The sequence below is a fragment of the Silurus aristotelis genome, assembly GCF_946808225.1.
Source record: "Silurus aristotelis genome assembly, chromosome: 13".
In the NCBI taxonomy this organism is placed as follows: domain Eukaryota; kingdom Metazoa; phylum Chordata; class Actinopteri; order Siluriformes; family Siluridae; genus Silurus; species Silurus aristotelis.
In genome coordinates this window covers 869,680-888,636 of record NC_139586.1, presented here as the reverse complement: position 1 = coordinate 888,636, position 18,957 = coordinate 869,680, and the positions used below count along the sequence as shown (strand labels likewise).

Genomic DNA, 18,957 nt, shown 5'->3' with positions numbered 1-18,957 from the left:
TGAATAAGAAATAATATCGAATGTCAAGTTCACAGATCTGTTATTAAAAACTACAGTGCCATTTTTTTTAATATTCAGAACTTTTCTAGATCTTTACATCGAATTTTATATGCAGCCGTCAGATTTCTGTCACATTTTAAAAATAAGGAGATCATGTGAGAAAAGGCAATTCACATGGCTGTTAATAAACCTTCCTACACTATGAGGTTCTGCAGGATGTGGAATGAACCTGGTGTAATAGACAAAAAAAAAAAGGGAACGCTGTGGACTCATTCCATTTGGGGGGTTTAAAAAGTTGAATCTGGCAACCCTTTTAGATGTATTTTACCCTGTGTGTGAGGAGTTTCGATCAGTCCATCATCCACCTCACACTGCTCAGCTGTAAGGGCAAGCTGACAGGAGACGAGAAGGCACTTTCCTATCTTGGGTTTTGTCGAAGACGAATCGGAAGACTTTGTCGAAGAAACCAACGTGTGCAGCAGGATCCTCGATTCCTATAAACAAATCACAAAGTGCATTTTTCTATTCCTAATTTTCTGCTGGCAACTCTGATGTCTGTTGGAACCTCTGTAAGCTGGAAGACTGACGAACCCTGATTGCATTTCTTTATATCGGTAAGCTTTTATTTTCTTTGATTTATTTTTTCTTTGAAAATTATGCAGTTTACGTGTCAGTAATAAAAAGTTCATTTGTATAAACTTCTCAATTAGTCGTCAATTGATATCATTTCAGAACGGTTTGTTTTTGAGTTACTGCTGCTTTCATTTGTGTTGAAGCCTTGATCATGTCTCACAACGTGACGACCACAACAGGATGCTTGGAATCGAGCACGATATCTAACGACAGCTGTACCGCAGAAAACGTCTCTGTCACGTCCTCTGTCGTAACCATGACGGTGGGGATCGTCTCCAATACTCTGGCGCTCTTCATCCTTCTCAAAGCCTACCAGCGATTCCGACTCAAATCCAAAGCTTCGTTCTTGCTCTTTGCGAGTGGACTGGTGGTGACCGACTTTCTGGGACACCTTATAAACGGCTCTCTGGCTCTTTACGTGTATGCCCTAAACAAACAGTGGGAGAACTTCGACCCCCAGCAGGTTCTTTGTGGGTTTTTCGGCGTTTGTATGTCCTTTTTCGGTTTGAGTCCCCTGCTGCTTGGAGGCATTATGGCGGTGGAGCGATGCATTGGCGTGACACGTCCATTCTTTCACACCACAGCGTTGACCTCGTATCATACAAACCGTCTCCTGGCGCTTGTCTGGATCCTGGCCCTTCTCGTGGCCCTGCTGCCGGTGTTAGTGTGGCGCCCGTACCAGGTTCAAGGTTCCCGAAGCTGGTGCTTCTACCGGCTGGTTGGGGTACGTGACTGGCTGGACGTCCTCCTTCCCATGATCTTCTCCGTGTTGGGATTGCTATCTCTACTCGTCTCATTTGTGTGTAACACGGTGACAGGATTCACACTCCTGTGGAGCAGAATGCACCGTCAGCATGACTACCACCACTCTCGAAGAAGTTCTCTCCATTCCGAGATGATTTGTCAGCTCCTTGCCATCATGATGGTATCGTGTGTTTGTTGGGGTCCTTTCCTGGTAAGAGACTATAGTGTGGAATGAAAACACTGCATTAAACCATCAAAAGATTCTTTAACAGATTCTCGTGTTTTAATGTTCTCAGGTTACGATTATTCTCACAAGCTTGCAGGAGAAAGGTGAAGATGCCTACCTGTTGATGTCTGTGCGCCTGGCCACGTGGAACCAGATCCTTGACCCGTGGGTGTACATACTTCTGCGCAAGGCTGTTTTGAAGCGTCTTTGCCGGCTTGCAGAGAGATTCCACAGTCCATATCCAGAACAGGAACCAGAACGCAGGTGGAGGTTCAGCGCACTGGGGAGTTCTGTGCAGGCCAGCAGCTCTGTAAGCAGCAAACCAGACTTCATTTGCTTGGATGGTCCGTTCCTGCCAGACGCCCGAATCAAAACCAGCACGAATTACACATGAACTGGAGAAGAAAGTCCACCATGGGGTAGACAGAAAAGACCTGAATGTTAAGTGTGGCATTTAGAAGATCCAGATCCCATTGTGGGAAAAGAAGAACAGATATTTAGTTAAACCATTTAATAATAAGTCGCTTGAAAGATTGTAAATAACTGACTGGATATATAATCAGCATCATTCCTCAGATCTCTGTGGGACTTGGGATTTTTTGAAGCAAAAAAAAAAAAGTGAAAAACACCAAGAAGTTCTACACCATGTGTCCAAAACATCTGTATAAAAACATCACCAACAAAAACATAAAGTTAAATATTACAGAAATTTATGTTCATCGGTTCATATAAAGAAGATTATATTTGCATGATAACTAAAGAGACTTTATAGCACTTGGAATTTCTGTATGTTTGTTTTATTTGCTTTATAAATGTATAAAACCTTCAAATCTTTCACTTCGTTAAATACAATTGTACAGGAGTTCAGGAACTTGTGGAACTGTATTGAGTTCAGAAGCTTGTGAAACCTTATTAGGTTCAGGAACTTGTGGAACTGTATTGAGTTCAGGAACTTGTGAAACCATATTAGGTTCAGGAACTTGAGTTCAGGAACTTGTGAAACCATATTAGGTTCAGGAACATGTGGAACTGTATTGAGTTCAGGAACTTGTGGAACTGTATTGAGGTCAGAAACTTGTGGAACTGTATATTAAGTTCAGGAACTTGTGGGACTGTATGTTGTGTTCAGGAACATGTAGAACTTTATGTTGTGTTGAGGACCTTGAGGAACTGTATGTTTATTTCAGAAACATGTGGAACTGTATGTTACGTTCAGGAACATGTGGAACTGTATGTTCATTTCAGAAACATGTGGAACTGTATGTTGAGTTGTGGAACATGTGGAACTGTATGTTCAGTTCAGGAACATGTGGAACTGTATGTTGTGTTCAGAAACATGTGGAACTGTATATTGTGTTCAGGAACATGTGGAACTGTATATTGTGTTCAGGAACATGTGGAACTGTATATTGAGTTCAGGAACATGTGGAACTGTATGATGTGTTTAGGAACATGTAAAACTTTATGTTGTGTTCAGGAACATGAGAAACTGTATATTGTGTTCAGGAACATGTGGAACTGTATATTGAGTTCAGGAACATGAGAAACTGTATATTGTGTTCAGGAACATGTGGAACTGTATATTAAGTTCAGGAACATGTGGAACTGTATATTGTGTTCAGGAACATGTGGAACTGTATATTAAGTTCAGGAACATGTGGAACTGTATATTGAGTTCAGGAACATGTGGAACTGTATGATGTGTTTAGGAACATGTAAAACGTTATGTTGTGTTCAGGAACATGTGGAACTGTATATTGAGTTCAGGAACATGTGGAACTGTATATTGAGTTCAGGAACATGTGGAACTGTATATTGTGTTCGGGAACATGTGGAACTGTATATTGAGTTCGGGAACATGTGGAACTGTATATTGTGTTCGGGAACATGTGGAACTGCATATTGTGTTCGGGAACATGTGGAACTGTATATTGAGTTCGGGAACATGTGGAACTGTATATTGAGTTCGGGAACATGTGGAACTGTATATTGAGTTCAGGAACATGTGGAACTGTATATTGAGTTCAGGAACATGAGAAACTGTATATTGAGTTCAGGAACATGTGGAACTGTATATTGTGTTCGGGAACATGTGGAACTGCATATTGTGTTCGGGAACATGTGGAACTGTATATTGTGTTCGGGAACATGTGGAACTGCATATTGTGTTCGGGAACATGTGGAACTGTATATTGAGTTCAGGAACATGTGGAACTGTATATTGAGTTCAGGAACATGTGGAACTGTATATTGAGTTCAGGAACATGTGAAACTGTATATTGTGTTCAGGAACATGTGGAACTGTATATTGAGTTCAGGAACATGTGGAACTGTATATTGTGTTCAGGAACATGTGGAACTGTATATTGAGTTCGGGAACATGTGGAACTGTATATTGAGTTCAGGAACATGTGGAACTGTATATTGTGTTCAGGAACATGTGGAACTGTATATTGAGTTCAGGAACATGTGGAACTGTATATTGTGTTCAGGAACATGTGGAACTGTATATTGAGTTCGGGAACATGTGGAACTGTATATTGTGTTCAGGAACATGTGGAACTGTATATTGAGTTCAGGAACATGTGGAACTGTATATTGTGTTCAGGAACATGTGGAACTGTAAATTGAGTTCAGGAACATAAGAAACTGTATATTGAGTTCGGGACCATGTGGAACTGTATGATGTGTTCAGGAACATGTGGAACTGTATATTGAGTTCAGGAACATGAGAAACTGTATATTGAGTTCGGGACCATGTGGAACTGTATGATGTGTTCAGGAACATGAGAAACTGTATATTGAGTTCAGGAACATGTGGAACTGTATATTGTGTTCAGGAACATGTGGAACTGTATATTGAGTTCAGGAACATGTGGAACTGTATATTGTGTTCAGGAACATGTGGAACTGTAAATTGAGTTCAGGAACATGAGAAACTGTATATTGAGTTCGGGACCATGTGGATCTGTATGATGTGTTCAGGAACATGAGAAACTGTATATTGTGTTCAGGAACATGTGGAACTGTATATTGTGTTCAGAAACATGTGGAACTGTATATTGAATTCAGGAACATGAGAAACTGTATATTGTGTTCAGGAACATGTGGAACTGTATATTGTGTTCAGGAACATGTGGAACTGTATATTGTGTTCAGGAACATGTGGAACTGTATATTGAGTTCAGGAACATGTGGAACTGTATATTGAGTTCAGGAACATGTGGAACTGTATATTGTGTTCAGGAACATGAGAAACTGTATATTGAGTTCAGGAACATGTGGAACTGTATATTGAGTTCAGGAACATGAGAAACTGTATATTGTGTTCAGGAACATGTGGAACTGTATATTGAGTTCAGGAACATGTGGAACTGTATATTGAATTCAGGAACATGAGAAACTGTATATTGAGTTCAGGAACATGTGGAACTGTATATTGAGTTCAGGAACATGTGGAACTGTATATTGAGTTCAGGAACATGTGGAACTGTATATTGTGTTCAGGAACATGTAGAAATCTGTTTCCTGTGTCCTCCACGCCTGTTCTTGTCCTCACCAGCAGGGGCAGCAGCAGTTCATTGTACGCACGACAGCGTGAAATAAAAGTGACGTGAAATAAACGGTGTCGTCATTTCCGCCTTCTTCTTTTGTCGCATGCTTTTTCTGACCAGCTGTAGGTAAAAGGTTTGTATTTGTTTTTCGAACCTGATAATGTTTAACGAGTAAATAAGATGATTAATGAATATGAAACGAGTAAGACTGAGGTTATTTGTATAATTTCTGAAGTCTGTGAAAGTGTTGACACTGCGGAGTGTTTTCATCCTGGCTGCGCTTAGCCTTTAGCCACTTCACAGCGTTTAACACCGCGGATTCACTGCCATGTTTTTTATTTTTATTGTTTTATATTTATATCAAAACAAATGAAGTGAGCGATATATTAACATGTATTAGGCCCAAATCGAGCTAACAGCCCGCGCGGCTCCATGAAGACCCAACACACTTGTTCCGTTCGGCGGCTCGGAGCTCGTTAGCATCTCCGCTAGCAGCCTCAGGTTCTTACACAACTCCGCCTCAGCACGCGGATGGATTCCGGTGCTGAAATATGATTGGTTGAGAACCGCGTTCGAAACCGTTATAAACATGCACCTGTGACCGCATCACGACGAATAATTTCTCCATTCATGTGCCATTTGTTTTAAACCAATAAAGGAAATGTAGTCCCGGATAAACGGCGTATTGACGATATTATTATTAGCAATAAACTTAATATTGATTTTTATAATGTTTTTTTTTGTTGTTGCCGAAAGAACTTAATCCTAATTATTACAAAAATTTCCCTTAATCTTTATCCTAGCTGTTTTCGATGGCGGAAGAATATTTAATAGCAATGCTCTATAATGAGATTTATTATTTATCCTTTTATTAATCATTCATGTTTACAGTTTTTTATAATTTATGTTTTGACCTTATGGTGTTTTCGGTTATGTTATATTAAATATCAGCTATTCATTTCTATTAAAGCATGAATAACTGACATAAGGCTCTAAAATGGTTTATATTAGTCTTATTTTTTAAATTAAGGTAATTACTAGGCCACACCATGATAGTGTTGGTGTTGCCATGGCAACTTGCGGACTTAACGACAGGTTGCAGTATCGAGCGATTCCTCGAATTGGAAATTTGATTCGTCTGATAAATGTATTGATCACAGACAAGTGAATTGTATGAGCGCTCAAATTAGTGGATCAAATCAATAACATATAAAAATAAATTCTATATTTCTTATAAAACACGTTCTTGTGTGGTCGCAGAATAATCAAATAATGCATAATTTATGTACAAATTACTTATGGAAATGTTGTGGTGTCATTCTCTGGACAGTCGAGCATTATTTTGTTGTAATCGATGCATGTTATTGAGACGTGCGATCTTGGTAATTGTATTATTTGAAGCAAAACCGCAGTGTTCTTTCTTTTCCCAGAAGACAAAATGAACCAAGAAAAACTGGCTAAACTTCAAGCCCAGGTCCGAATAGGGGGCAAGGTAAAAAACCGCCTGCTACGTGACCATCACAAACATCGGTTAGAATTTTTTTCAAAGTAATTATTAGACTTCACGTTAAACCGTTTTCCTATTTGCAGGGAACAGCACGTAGGAAGAAGAAGGTCGTCCACCGAACCGCGACGGCGGACGACAAAAAACTTCAGAGTTCGTTAAAGAAACTTGCGGTGAACAACATCGCTGGGATCGAGGAGGTACGGGGCCGAGTCGGCTTTCGAAAGTTATAATCGTATGATTAAAGAGTCGGGGAAATGGGTTTTTGTTTTAACCTGGTTGATTTATGATCGCAGGTGAATATGATAAAGGACGATGGTACAGTGATCCACTTTAATAACCCTAAAGTGCAGGCGTCCTTGTCTGCAAACACCTTCGCCATCACGGGCCATGCAGAGACCAAGCAGCTGACAGAGATGCTTCCTGGCATCCTCAGCCAACTCGGTGCAGACAGTCTCACGAGTCTGCGCAAACTCGCCGAGCAGTTCCCCCGACAAGGTGAGTCTGAACGACACGCAGTACAATAATGTTGTTTTTATTAGGTTTCTTACTTATGCTTTTTTTTTATTCCTTCTTCCATTTAAAGTACTTGACAACAAAGCCCCCAAAGCAGAAGATATCGATGAAGAGGATGATGATGTCCCAGGTAGGAGGTCATCACATTCTTCTTTCATATGATTTATTTCATGAACCTTTAATTCCTCCTGACACTTGATCCCTCCGTCTCCACAGATCTGGTAGAGAACTTCGACGAGGCGTCAAAGAACGAGGCCAACTGATTTACGCACGTGGTTAACTGGGACTGCAGTTCAGGACCCGAACCTGTTGCAGTATTTTATGATAATGAAACATATCAACACTATCCAGCAACCCAGAGACTTTTGTTCTTTTGTTCTTTTGTTTTTTTTAATTGGCACCCTTGCCCCAGATAATGTTCCTCGGCCAGTCTCTCGCTCTTAAACAAGATGACGCCGTACGGTTCAGAACAAAAACCAGGATCGTGATCGCGACTGACTGGAAACTAGTCTTAATTATTTTTGTCAAGTAAACAATAAATATCAAAACCTTTTTAGTGTTGTGAACTTTGTTTGGATTTGGTTGGGGTCATGGAAGCTTGGGCTTGCGGTTCCAGGGCTTTTCATGACGTGACGTGTCTGGAGGTAAGTTTCATACCAAATAAAAAATTTTTTGTTCCTGCTTTAACTCAGAGGGTCTGAGCGAAATGTTCATCACAGGGATTCCCATGAATAAAAACAATGTGTACCTTCATTTATATATAAGATGCCTATTTAGTCACTGATCCACCACTGACAGATTAAAAGAAACCAGAGAACCCAGAGGAAACCCTAATTATTGCGTTTCCACACCAACACCTTCAAAACAGCAATACAACGCTCCCAGCGCTCCTCAAACGTGTCCTGGAAATCTTTTCATGTCAGGCACCCTCTGCAATTCGTACCAGATCTCCGCAACGGTTTCTGTATAGTGACCTACATCTTTGGGAAGGATGCCCACCTGGTTAGAAGAGCAAGATGTGTCGAAGCGCACTGACTTAATAAAGGTCGGCGCTCCCTGTGATTGTGCGTCTCTGTTGACATATTACAAAAGTAGTCTCAAAACGTTTTAGATTCATTAATGTTACTCCAAAGGGTTTGATCACATTTTAAGACCTTCAATATTTGGCCAAAAGTATATGGACACCCACCTGTTTTACACCACATGTGCTTCTTTCCTAAACTGATCCTACAAGCATCACAGAATGCATCATGTATGATCATAAAGTTCCTTCACTGCAACTAAGAGGCACAAGCACACATCCAGCTTGTGCAAGCTATGGTTTGAGAAGGTTGGAATGGAAGAACTGTTCTGAATGTCCTGCTCTACTCAACACTAATAAATTTTTAAATGAACAGGAACATGATTTCTCTGATCATTGCTACAAACCAGGTCCAAAATACAGTACAAGACATTTTCCGAAGATTGAAGTTCATTAGAACAGTAGAGGAATCTGGAATATGAGGTTCGAGAAGAAGAACATCCAGATGTGACTGTTGGGTGTCCACAAACTATTGGTCATGATGTTCCACCTTAGTGTGCACTGGCCAGATCCTGGTCTCCTGGAGGACGCTGGTGTATAGTCAGAGGCCGTGCAGCCTTGCAGCAGATTGGGAGCGCTGTGATCAGTGCACACACACACACACACACACACACACACACAGAGGCATCAGCTGTGGAGCCATGGACCTCCTGTGTAATGCCTGCTCGGATGGTTGGTACTGATCCAGGAGGAACAGCGGTGGAAAGGATCAGCATCAGTGTTTCTGCGCGCGCGGTCAATGAAACTGGGTTCTCTCGTGGCGCGCGCTTCAGCGGTACAGAACGCGCGACTGTCGCATTGCCGCAGTCACTGACAGTGGGTGATGTGTGTGTGTGTGTGTGTGTGTGTGTTACATATTCTATTATTTTAGTGCGGTCAGAGGAACAGGTCTACACCGTGAGAACAGATTATGGCTTTACAGGCGCGCAGATGCAGAAGAGGAACAATTTTCGGGAATAGAGCAGATGCTGTGCAGATGTTTTAGTGAGAATTAAGTGCAGACATGGGCTAATCCATGACTGGGGGCATGAGGAGGCTTTTTTTTTTTTTTTTTTACCTCTATCATCTACACACCTTTCCTTTCTAGAATGGACACTATGGCGCTCGGGCAAATTATATTGCAGCAAAAACGACTTGCTTTCACGCCATTATTTTAACACACACACACACACACACACACACACACACACACACACACACACACACACACACACACTCGCATATCATAGTAGCATTATTGCGGTATTTAGGTGGCAATAAAAAGCTATCGAAGCTGAGCTCAGCATATTTTCTGGGCCGCATGGCAAAAAAAAGAAAAATCCAGCATAACTGAATTAGGGTTGCCAGATTGAGCAGACTGTGTAAGTGTTGTGTAGTGACGCTGAGGAGCACTCCTCTTGTCATTTGTGCATAAGTGCTTCCCTTTGCCTTCACACAGGAGAGGATGCAGCAATGTGACATCCATCAGGCTCAGAAGGAGCTGCGTCTGAGTCACTGAGCTCGTCATGGCTGGGTTTGGAGCTGGACGCACAGATCGTTGTGACGTAACGCAGCCCTGAAGCGATGCTGTGCGGCTTCCTGAGCCTCGCAGGACTTTGCTGAGAGAATGAGGCAAGCGGTGAGCGCCACACTCTCTGTGTGGGGCGAGAGACGCCTGGGTTACACCACGCTCAACGACTCCAGGGAGGCGCTGCTGGAGGACAGCAGCCTGATGCCTGGGCTTAAAGAGGACTCGGTTGTGGAGGAGAAGGAGCTGGCAGACGGTGAACAGGACGAGCAGGAGGCAGTGGTGGGATCCTCACCGTCCACGCCTCAAGATCCGAGTCAAGGTGAAGGAACCGTCCTGGAACATCCCGAGCTGCCCTCGGCTCTCAGATCCGAGTCGAATTCGGGTCGTCGAGGCAGTGTGAACCTAAGCGCACCCGAGAACGGATCCGCTACCGTCAGAAGGGGCTCCCTCGGTGCCCTACTTGTGCAGCGTTGCAGTTCTTTGGGCTCTACGGCGCCACAGTGGGTTCCAGATTCTCAGGCGCCGGAGTGTATGAAATGTGGCTCCAGATTCTCGTTCACAAAGAGGAGGCACCACTGCAGAGCCTGCGGGAAGGTAATTGGACTGTCCAAGTGTGACCAGAATTATATTTAGTATCAGATCAAGGAAAAGGGGTTTTGATTTAAAATAGGCTTAAAGAAAAGTCTTCTTTGGCAAACATCTCGACTGCAGTACTGAAATTATCAGACCTCCTCACAGTAGACTGACAGCTCAGATAGAGAATGAACCTTCTGAGGTTTTTTTGCTGTTATTGCAGATTTTTCTGGCAGAAATCCATTTAGAAATGATCCATCATCAAATTAACTGCGTTCGAAAGAAAAAGCTGCGAGGTAGATGTACAGCTCAGTTGTTATGTAATGTACAGCAGTGACTGTTTCATGTGGTGTTTGTTTTTATACGCAGGTGTTCTGTGTGGTCTGCTGTGACCTGAGATTCAGGTTGACTCACCTGGGCGGAAAAGAGGGCCGAGTTTGTGTCACCTGTCACGCTACACTCATTACCAGTACGAATCCGATTTTTTTTTTTCAAGCTCTACCTACATTACAGCGACATGTTACCTGGTTTATTATCTGTCCATCTTATTTCATTACAAACTTCTCCGTCTCACAGAGACTCTTCGCAAGGAGCAAAAGAAAGTATGGTTTGCCGACAGCGTTTTATCCAAGAACGAGATGTCCAGTGCCAACACTACTCCGACCCACAGGGATCTGGTGCAGACGCAAGGACCTGCAGCAGCTCATATGTTACCTGCAGACCTTTCCGTAAGCACGGTCGCTTAAAATGCTAAACAAAAAACGTTCTCATATCCACTAATGATGCAAAATTGTTCATTTTTCAGCGTATAAGGACGTTAATTAGTTTGGGGTCGTTACACCTTTAAGGAACATGACCAAGTCTGGGGTAAATGCCCTGGTTCCTGGTTCCTGGCTCTAGTAAATTGTTCCTTGCAACGTCTCCCTGCAGGGGTTTTTCTCACTGATTTCTCTGTATTATCTCCAGTGGCTGATTATCCTGCAGTGCCTTTTGGATCTTGGTGGCACCCACTTGTGGGCACTAGTGGTATTGCAGGACTAACATGGCCGATGAGAAAAAGCTCATGTTTTTTTTTTTTTTTACAACAACGTTTACATCTCTGGTCGCAAATACACCAAGAAATCAACCTTCAAGATCTCCTTTTTTTTGGCCACAAACTCATATACAAGGATTTCAAGATTTCTTCCAATCTTTTTAATCCCTGGTTTCAAACCATCTAACCAGCTTGTAGATTTTCAAGCAATTTCATTCTCTTACTGTGGATGGCATTAATTGGGGTGGGATTTTTTTGTGACACACGCTCACGTGATAAAGGGCTCTGATTTGGTTCCTCATTCTGGTCCAGAAGGTCTCAGTTCCTGAAACTGTTAACTTTGGACTGTGCTCTTTTGCTACAGTGAGGAAAATAAGTATTTGAACACGCTGCTATTTTGCAAGTTCTCCCACTTAGAAATCATGGAGGGGTCTGAAATTGTCATCGTAGGTGCATGTCCACTGTGAGAGACATAATCTAAAAAAAAATATCCAGAAATCACAATGTATGATTTTGTAACTATTTATTTGTATGATACAGCTGCAAATAAGTATTTGAACACCTGAGAAAGTCAATGTTAATATTTGGTACAGGAGCCTTTGTTTGCAGTTACAGAGGTCAAACGTTTCCTGTAGTTTTTCACCAGGTTTGCACACACTGCAGGAGGGATTTTGGCCCACTCCTCCACACAGATCTTCTCTAGATCAGTCAGGTTTCTGGCCTGTCGCTGAGAAACAGTTTGAGCTCCCTCCAAAGATTCTCTATTGGGTTTGGGTCTGGAGACTGGCTAGGCCACACCAGAACCTTGATATGCTTCTTACAGAGCCACTCCTTGGTTATCCTGACTGTGTGCTTCGGGTCATTGTCATGTTGGAAGACCCAGCCTTGACTCATCTTTAATGCTCCAACTGAGGGAAGGAGGTTGTTCCCCAAAATCTTGCAATACATGGCCCTGGTCATCCTCTCCTCAATACAGTGCAGTTGCCCTGTCCCATGTGCAGAAAAACACCCCCAAAGCATGATGCTACCACCCCCATGCTTCACAGTAGGGATGGTGTTCTTGGGATGGTACTCATCATTCTTCTTCCTCCAAACACGTTTAGTGAAATTATGACCCAAAAGTTCTATTTTGGTCTCATCTGACCACATGACTTTCTCCCATGACTCCTCTGGATCATCCAAATGGTCATTGGCAAACTTAAGACGTTCCTGGACATGTGCTGGTTTAAGCAGGGGAACCTTCAGTGCCATGCATGATTTCAAACCATGACGTCTTAGTGTAATACCAACAGTAACCTTGGAAACGGTGGTCCCAGCTCTTTTCAGGTCATTGACCAGCTCCTCCCGTGTAGTTCTGGGCTGATTTCTCACCTTCCTTAGGATCATTGAGACCCCACGAGGTGAGATCTTGCATGGAGCCCCAGTCCGAGGGAGATTGACAGTCATGTTTAGCTTCTTCCATTTTCTAATGATTGCTCCAACAGTGGACCTTTTTTCACCAAGCTGCTTGGCAATTTCCCCGTAGCCCTTTCCAGCCTTGTGGAGGTGTACAATTTTGTCTCTAGTGTCTTTGGACAGCTCTTTGGTCTTGGCCATGTTAGTAGTTGGATTCTTACTGATTGTATGGGGTGGACAGGTGTCTTTATGCAGCTAACGACCTCAAACAGGTGCATCTAATTTAGGATAATAAATGTAGTGGAGGTGGAGATTTTAAAGGCAGACTAACAGGTCTTTGAGGGTCAGAATTCTAGCTGATAGACAGGTGTTCAAATACTTATTTGCAGCTGTATCATACAAATAAATAGTTTAAAAATCATACATTGTGATTTCTGGATTTTTTTTTTTTTAGATTATGTCTCTCACAGTGGACATGCACCTACGATGACAATTTCAGACCCCTCCATGATTTCTAAGTGGGAGAACTTGCAAAATAGCAGCGTGTTCAAATACTTATTTTCCTCACTGTATCTGCATCCTGATGGCCCTCTTGCAAAGTGATCACCTCCTTCCTTTTCTGAGCAGACAGGAAATCCAGAAGAAGACTGACAAGCTACAGAGCCCAGAGAGGAATCAGGGTCATGTTTGGTGCTGATCTCTGAGAGTGATATCTCCTGATCTATATCTCTCTCAGCGGTATTCTCTGCTTCTTTTTCTTTTAGCTCCGGTTTCTTGGGTTATAGCTCTAGAGTTTTTTTCTTCGGAGTATGCAATCTATCCTTTTTTGTGGTCTGGACATCTCACTGCTGCTATGGATCCTGAGATATTAAAGTGTATTTTAAAAACAAGATGGAGGAAAACACTAAACCAGCAACTTAGCTAAACTAAGCCATCAAAGCCATCTGTTGGTGCAGTAATCAATGCTGATAAAGATCTTCATTCATACCTTCTTGTAGTGAGTTTTCCTGGTGTACTCTTTTTTATAACTTGTACCCATCAATTCCATGTACCTCTGAAAGTGTGTCTCATGCTTGGGCTTTTTGACACTGGGTTCCCACAGTTCCAGCAATTGCTAGAAACTTCATGTTTCCTAAATCATACTACAGAAATGGTTTACTAATTTGCCTGTCACTAGCAGTCTATCACATATATGGCAGGTTTCCACCAAGATGCAGAAGAACCAGAATGTTCTCCACTAGGTTTCATGGTAGTGTCATATTGCCATTTCAGAGATTCAGATGATCTCCAGATGTGTTTCCTCTGGGCTTTCTGGTTTCCTTCATCCCTTAACATGAAAATCATGTATGCTTCTTTTTTTTCTTTTAGGAAATGCCAAACTCTCCATGTTTGGAGCATCAGGAGGTGGTTCACAGTCCCAAAGGAAGTTCAGCTAAGCCTTTACCACATAAAGGTCTTCCCCCTATCCTCACCTCTACAGGTGTTAAAGGAGGTAAGAATGTCCATGCATAACAAAAACAATCATTACATGAAGAAATGTTTGGTTTTAATAAATGCAGCGTAGGTTAATTAGTGCTTTTGTGTCGTCCTTCAGTTGTTTTTGTATTAATAAATAATAAACGTGTCCACAGTTATAACGAGCAGAAGAGAAGCCACAGGGGTTAAAATTCACTGGAATGTCACCATGTGGGAATTCAGCTACAACAGCACTAGAAAGAACATTCCGGAGGTCAGATGTTCAGTCGGTGTTCCGGTTTGTTGAATTGAGGAGGTCAGGGTTCTGTGGATGAGACAGACACTTCAGTTTTTCCAATCCAGCACTTAATTAACAACATAAACAGCAGCATTGAAGTGCTGAGACAATGTTTGGGTCCTTTTAGCTCCAGAAATAACCAATCACAGATCTACAGCAATGCAAAGATGCTCTTTACAGTTTGGGGAGGAACCACAGTGATGGTCAGGTGTCCATAAACAGTTCCTTACAACATGTAGTTCTGACCACATGCCAAATGTTTTGATTCCACCTCAAATCCAGAACAGTCCTATGCAGGGACTGCGGATGTTATCTAGACGTGTCTGCTACCATGAAGCTTCTCTATCATACCACCTCGTATTATTGACACTTGCGGATCCTCAGTATTGTTGTGTTGAGTTCTGTGTGAGGACTCTGTAAAAAGTAAGTAAACGTGTTTTGTAGATTATACAGTGGAGGAAAAGCGCACGGAGACGTCGCTGCTCGAGGAGCTGGAACAAGGCCAGACTGAGCCATTGGTTTTTGTCCTTAATGCCAATCTTCTGGCCATGGTGAAGATCGTCAGCTGTAAGTGGAATTCTACTGTTCATGAGCTGCACCATGTGTGTGTGTGTGTGTGTGTGTGTGTGTTTGTGTGTGTCATGGCATAGGAATATCTTGTAAAGGCATAGCATGAATTAGCTGCAGTAATAAAGAAAAAGTCCTCACAAGCATAGCAAGACGATGTGTGTATTTGCGTGTACAGATGTGAACCGGAGGTGCTGGTGTGTGACGTCTAAAGGTATGCATGCAGTGGGTCAGCCAGAGGTCGTCGTGCTGCTCCAGTGTTTACCAGAAGAAAAGAGATTCCCCACAGACATCTTCAATCATTTTATTCAGATCTACTGGGATGCACAGACAGGTCAGATATTGAGCATTTAAGTCATATGGTTAAAAAAAAAAAAAGGGTCATCATATAATCAGTATGCTAATTATTCTTAAAGCCGGAAAGCTCCTGAACCATCTGAGTCATTCTCTGGCTGCGCGAGGCTTTCTGGACAGTGAGGAGCACGCCGGGTTTCTCTACGTGCGTCCTACCTTACAGTCTCTGGACGGCCTGCCGCTGCCCCCCCAACCCTTCCTGTTCGGACTGCTGATTCTTCGTGCTGAGAGTCCATGGGCCCGGGCGTTCCCCCTGCGCCTCATGCTACGCTTGGGTGCTGAGTATAGATGTAAGCATGGAATGCATCGTATTTAAAAAGGGAGGAAAATGTTTACCGTATGATTGGGAGATGAGATCATGGATGAGATCACGGATTTACTCATGGATCATGTAGCAACACCAACCAGTAGAGATTTGCATCTGTGCATCGGCACAAATGTTAACTATGTGATGCATCGGTTTACAAAAATGTGCATGGGCTACAAGTTGGCATTTGTATCACGATACATCTTACTTTGGTGTCGGTAAAAACGATTTATTCCTATATTATTTATTAGTAGATGCGCTATACTTTTATTATTTACAAAGTGCCGCTACGTGGATATGACGCGCCACAACGCTACGGAGACCGAGTGTCAGATAGAATACAGATTAACATGGCAGAGGTACAGCTGCATCTTCCTGCGGACAGAGCAGGAAAAAAATGTCTGGTTTGATGTCATCAAATGCACCATAGGTCTGTCTGAACCAAAGAAATCAAAGTTAACTGTTTGTACCATACTGAATTGCAGAGCATCAGATTTCTTCCATCGAATCGCATCGTGTTGAATCATAGCGGGGGAATCGTATCGCATCGGTAGCTGCTTCATATGTAGCTTCGATATATCTTTATTGTCAGTTGTTTAGACAAAGCTAGTGAGGTGGGAATAAAACAAACACCAAACTGGGTCCAAAAATGATATGAATCATTAGTTGAAGTAAGCAGTACCTAGTGGTCTGTTATGATGCTGATTGTTGATGTCTTCTGTGCACCTGCAGTCTATCCCTGTCCTCTGTTCAGTGTACGATTCAGAGAGCCGCTCTTTGGTCAGATCAACAACAGCATTATGAGGCTCCTTGTGGTGAGACTCCATCATTATATCTCGTCTTACTGCTGTGTTTTAATGCTTCTTATTTTATATTGAATGTCTCCTGGTGTCATTTTGGATTCAGGATTTCCGTTTTTACCGTTACACACTGCCAGTAGTGACGGGGCTCATGGTCGACCTGGAGGCACGGAGCACGTGTATCACGATCCCGAAGAGCCGTCATGCCGAGGTAAGGACGGATACGACAATACCACTCAGACGTATCATTTCACGGCAAAAGATTGCGCGGCTGTGATGCCATGTTGAATGTATATCTCTTCTCCTGTGCTTGTTCAGCTGCTGAAGGTGCTGAGTAAGTCGAATGAGAAACTGCTGGCGATGGGCGCTTGCTTTAATGAGCGCGCCGACTCCCACCTCATCTGTGTGCAGACTGCAGATGGACAGTACCAGACTCAGGCAATCAGCATTCACAGCCAGCCTCGCAGAAGTGAGCAAACACACACACACACACACACACACACACACCCCAATGTGAAAACAAAAAGCATATGCTTTTTGAGATTGATGGATTGGAAGTGTTGTTTCTGCTGTACACATTTGCTTGGCACTAAAATTACACTAGTGCAATCAGTGGATCTTCTATAGACACTTACTTATTATACACTCCCATTGGAGCACCACTACACACTCCATAAGTGTTCAGTACGACTGAGATCTAGTGGCTTTAAAGGCCATAATGTTATACACTTTTTTCACATACAGCAGTTATGATCACCAGGGGGCGTCAACTATACAGTTATAAAGAGTCCTTAACCTGCATTATAATCATTTTATCTTCTCAGTGTTATAATCAGATCTTCATTCAAGTCAAGTCAAATCAAGAAGGTTTTATTGTCATTTCATCCATATATATGTGACGCAGTACACAGCGAAATGAGACAACGTTCCTCCAGAACCCCTGGTGCTCCATTTAACAACATAAAGCTACATGACAGAAAACACAGTTAAGGACTAGTAAGTGTCCTCGCCACAGACAGTGCAAAGACAACACAGTGTAGGACAAATACAGTGTAGGACAAATACACAAAACACAAAATAGCGCCACCTGTAGACATAGTGTATATTTTATTCAGTTCAAATGAAATGATTGCTGTCTCTCAGTTACAGGCTCCTGTTTCTTCGTGTTCAGTGGTGCACTGAAAGCTTCGTCAGGATACCTGGCCAAATCCAGCATTGTCGAAGGTATGGTCTCCATTTGCTGTTATAATGAGCTCCATTCTTCTGGGAAGATTTTGTGGAGATTTGTGCTCATTCAGAGACTCGGGTGTTAGTAAAGTCCGGTAGGTGAGGTGAGGTGAGGTGAGGAGTCCTGGGGTGCAGTAAACTATAAATCTTTCCAAGTCTGGGAAAAGGTTCTGCTATATTTTGGTACTAAGCCTTCCAGAGAAATGAGATGAACACGCACCAAACTATTGAAAGCTAAAAAAAAAAAAACGTTTGTCCTCGGTCGAAGGCATTTCACTTTTATCTAGAAATCACAATGTTCTTTTCTGAGCTTTCATTTCTTCGTCAAATATATTCCTAAATGTTCTTGGACTCACTGTAATTTAATCATCAAACGAGATCTTATCAAGTCTGACCTTTACTTAACACAGCAAATCAGAAGATAAAGAGTTCTGGAACTACTGCAGCTGAAAATTGCACCATTACAGACAGACAGACAGACAGACAGACAGACAGACAGACAGGCGGAGTGAGAATGTGTAGGTCAGTAAATGTATTAAAAATATTATAGTTAAAGATAGTATATTTAATAAAGAATAATAAATACAGTACAAGTGAAAGTTCAGCTTGATGAATGTATAGTTTTATTAAACTATGTTGTATGTAATATACACTTCATGGAATGCAGTAGGATCCACTTTTGAAGCCTCTTTATATTCACTGCTCTGCCCATGTGGACTTTAATTATTCAGACCTCAGGTTTAATTTGGGTTCAAATTTGAATTGAGACTTTTATTACGGTGTGTGTTTATTTGGGTGTATGTGATGGATGGTTTTATTGAAAGGTTTATCTCTGGCCTGGGCTGAACCTCATGTCTGACTTAAAAACCAACACTACAACAAAAAGCTTGGACCTCATTTGGATCACAACATTATGAACTAAAGTTTGTTTTCTTTTTCCTCACTAAGTGTGTGAATATTCTGCTCAAGGGTCCAGTTCCTGGCTGATATTTAGCTGTTTCAGAAATATGAAAGTTTTTATTATGGCCTTAATTGTATTTAATCAACTTCTCAGAATTATTGACATTGTATTTGGCAGAGGTGACAAAAGTCCACACATCCTTTACTTAAGTAGAAGTACAGATCCTCATGGTTTAAAATACTCGGGTAAAAGTTGAAGTACTGATTATACTTTTTTACT

General features: G+C 42.1%; 3 protein-coding genes across 5 annotated transcripts in view; all 3 read left to right on the top strand.

The window, feature by feature from the left end:
* The first annotated feature begins 783 nt into the window (after positions 1–783).
* ptgfr (prostaglandin F receptor (FP)) lies at positions 784–2,481 on the top strand. The gene is made up of 2 exons (XM_083559551.1): positions 784–1,603; positions 1,674–2,481. The coding sequence occupies exons 1-2, from the start codon at positions 785–787 to the stop codon at positions 1,995–1,997; spliced, it is 1,143 nt and encodes a 380-aa protein (XP_083415677.1). The 5' UTR covers position 784; the 3' UTR covers positions 1,998–2,481.
* A 2,673-nt stretch (positions 2,482–5,154) lies between these two features.
* On the top strand, positions 5,155–7,730 carry btf3l4 (basic transcription factor 3-like 4). 2 transcript variants are annotated; one of them, XM_083557880.1, is made up of 6 exons: positions 5,155–5,290; positions 6,588–6,649; positions 6,748–6,861; positions 6,958–7,159; positions 7,248–7,307; positions 7,394–7,730. In XM_083557880.1, exons 2-6 carry the CDS (start codon positions 6,596–6,598, stop codon positions 7,438–7,440), a joined length of 477 nt encoding a protein of 158 aa, XP_083414006.1. In that variant the 5' UTR covers positions 5,155–5,290; positions 6,588–6,595; the 3' UTR covers positions 7,441–7,730. The 2 variants fall into 2 exon arrangements, with proteins under 2 accessions (XP_083414006.1, XP_083414007.1); XM_083557881.1 differs by having other exon boundaries at positions 5,208–5,283.
* Positions 7,731–8,771: 1,041 nt separating this feature from the next.
* The window catches only part of zfyve9b (zinc finger, FYVE domain containing 9b), a 17,938-nt gene continuing 7,752 nt past the window's right edge, over positions 8,772–18,957 (top strand). The window contains exons 1-12 of one of the 2 annotated variants that reach the window (XM_083557871.1): positions 8,772–9,074; positions 9,697–10,362; positions 10,711–10,810; positions 10,918–11,069; positions 14,138–14,261; positions 14,967–15,089; positions 15,268–15,423; positions 15,506–15,733; positions 16,483–16,565; positions 16,657–16,761; positions 16,869–17,019; positions 17,694–17,774. In XM_083557871.1, coding sequence (XP_083413997.1) covers positions 9,865–10,362; positions 10,711–10,810; positions 10,918–11,069; positions 14,138–14,261; positions 14,967–15,089; positions 15,268–15,423; positions 15,506–15,733; positions 16,483–16,565; positions 16,657–16,761; positions 16,869–17,019; positions 17,694–17,774 — 1,801 coding nt within the window. In that variant the 5' untranslated portion in view covers positions 8,772–9,074; positions 9,697–9,864. The remainder of the gene's footprint in view (positions 9,075–9,696; positions 10,363–10,710; positions 10,811–10,917; positions 11,070–14,137; positions 14,262–14,966; positions 15,090–15,267; positions 15,424–15,505; positions 15,734–16,482; positions 16,566–16,656; positions 16,762–16,868; positions 17,020–17,693; positions 17,775–18,957) is intronic. The other variant, XM_083557872.1, reaches the window with a different exon arrangement.

What these genes read in the sequence shown, in the direction of transcription:
- ptgfr (XM_083559551.1), top strand. Translation starts at nt 785, where the DNA reads ATGTCTCACAACGTGACGACCACAACAGGATGCTTGGAATCGAGCACG. An exon ending in TCCTGGTAAGAGACTATAGT is followed by an intron (nt 1,604 to 1,673) that starts GTGGAATGAAAA and finishes TAATGTTCTCAG; the next exon opens with GTTACGATTATTCTCACAAG.
- btf3l4 (XM_083557880.1), top strand. Translation starts at nt 6,596, where the DNA reads ATGAACCAAGAAAAACTGGCTAAACTTCAAGCCCAGGTCCGAATAGGG. An exon ending in CGAGCAGTTCCCCCGACAAG is followed by an intron (nt 7,160 to 7,247) that starts GTGAGTCTGAAC and finishes TTCCATTTAAAG; the next exon opens with TACTTGACAACAAAGCCCCC. An exon ending in AGAGGATGATGATGTCCCAG is followed by an intron (nt 7,308 to 7,393) that starts GTAGGAGGTCAT and finishes CCGTCTCCACAG; the next exon opens with ATCTGGTAGAGAACTTCGAC.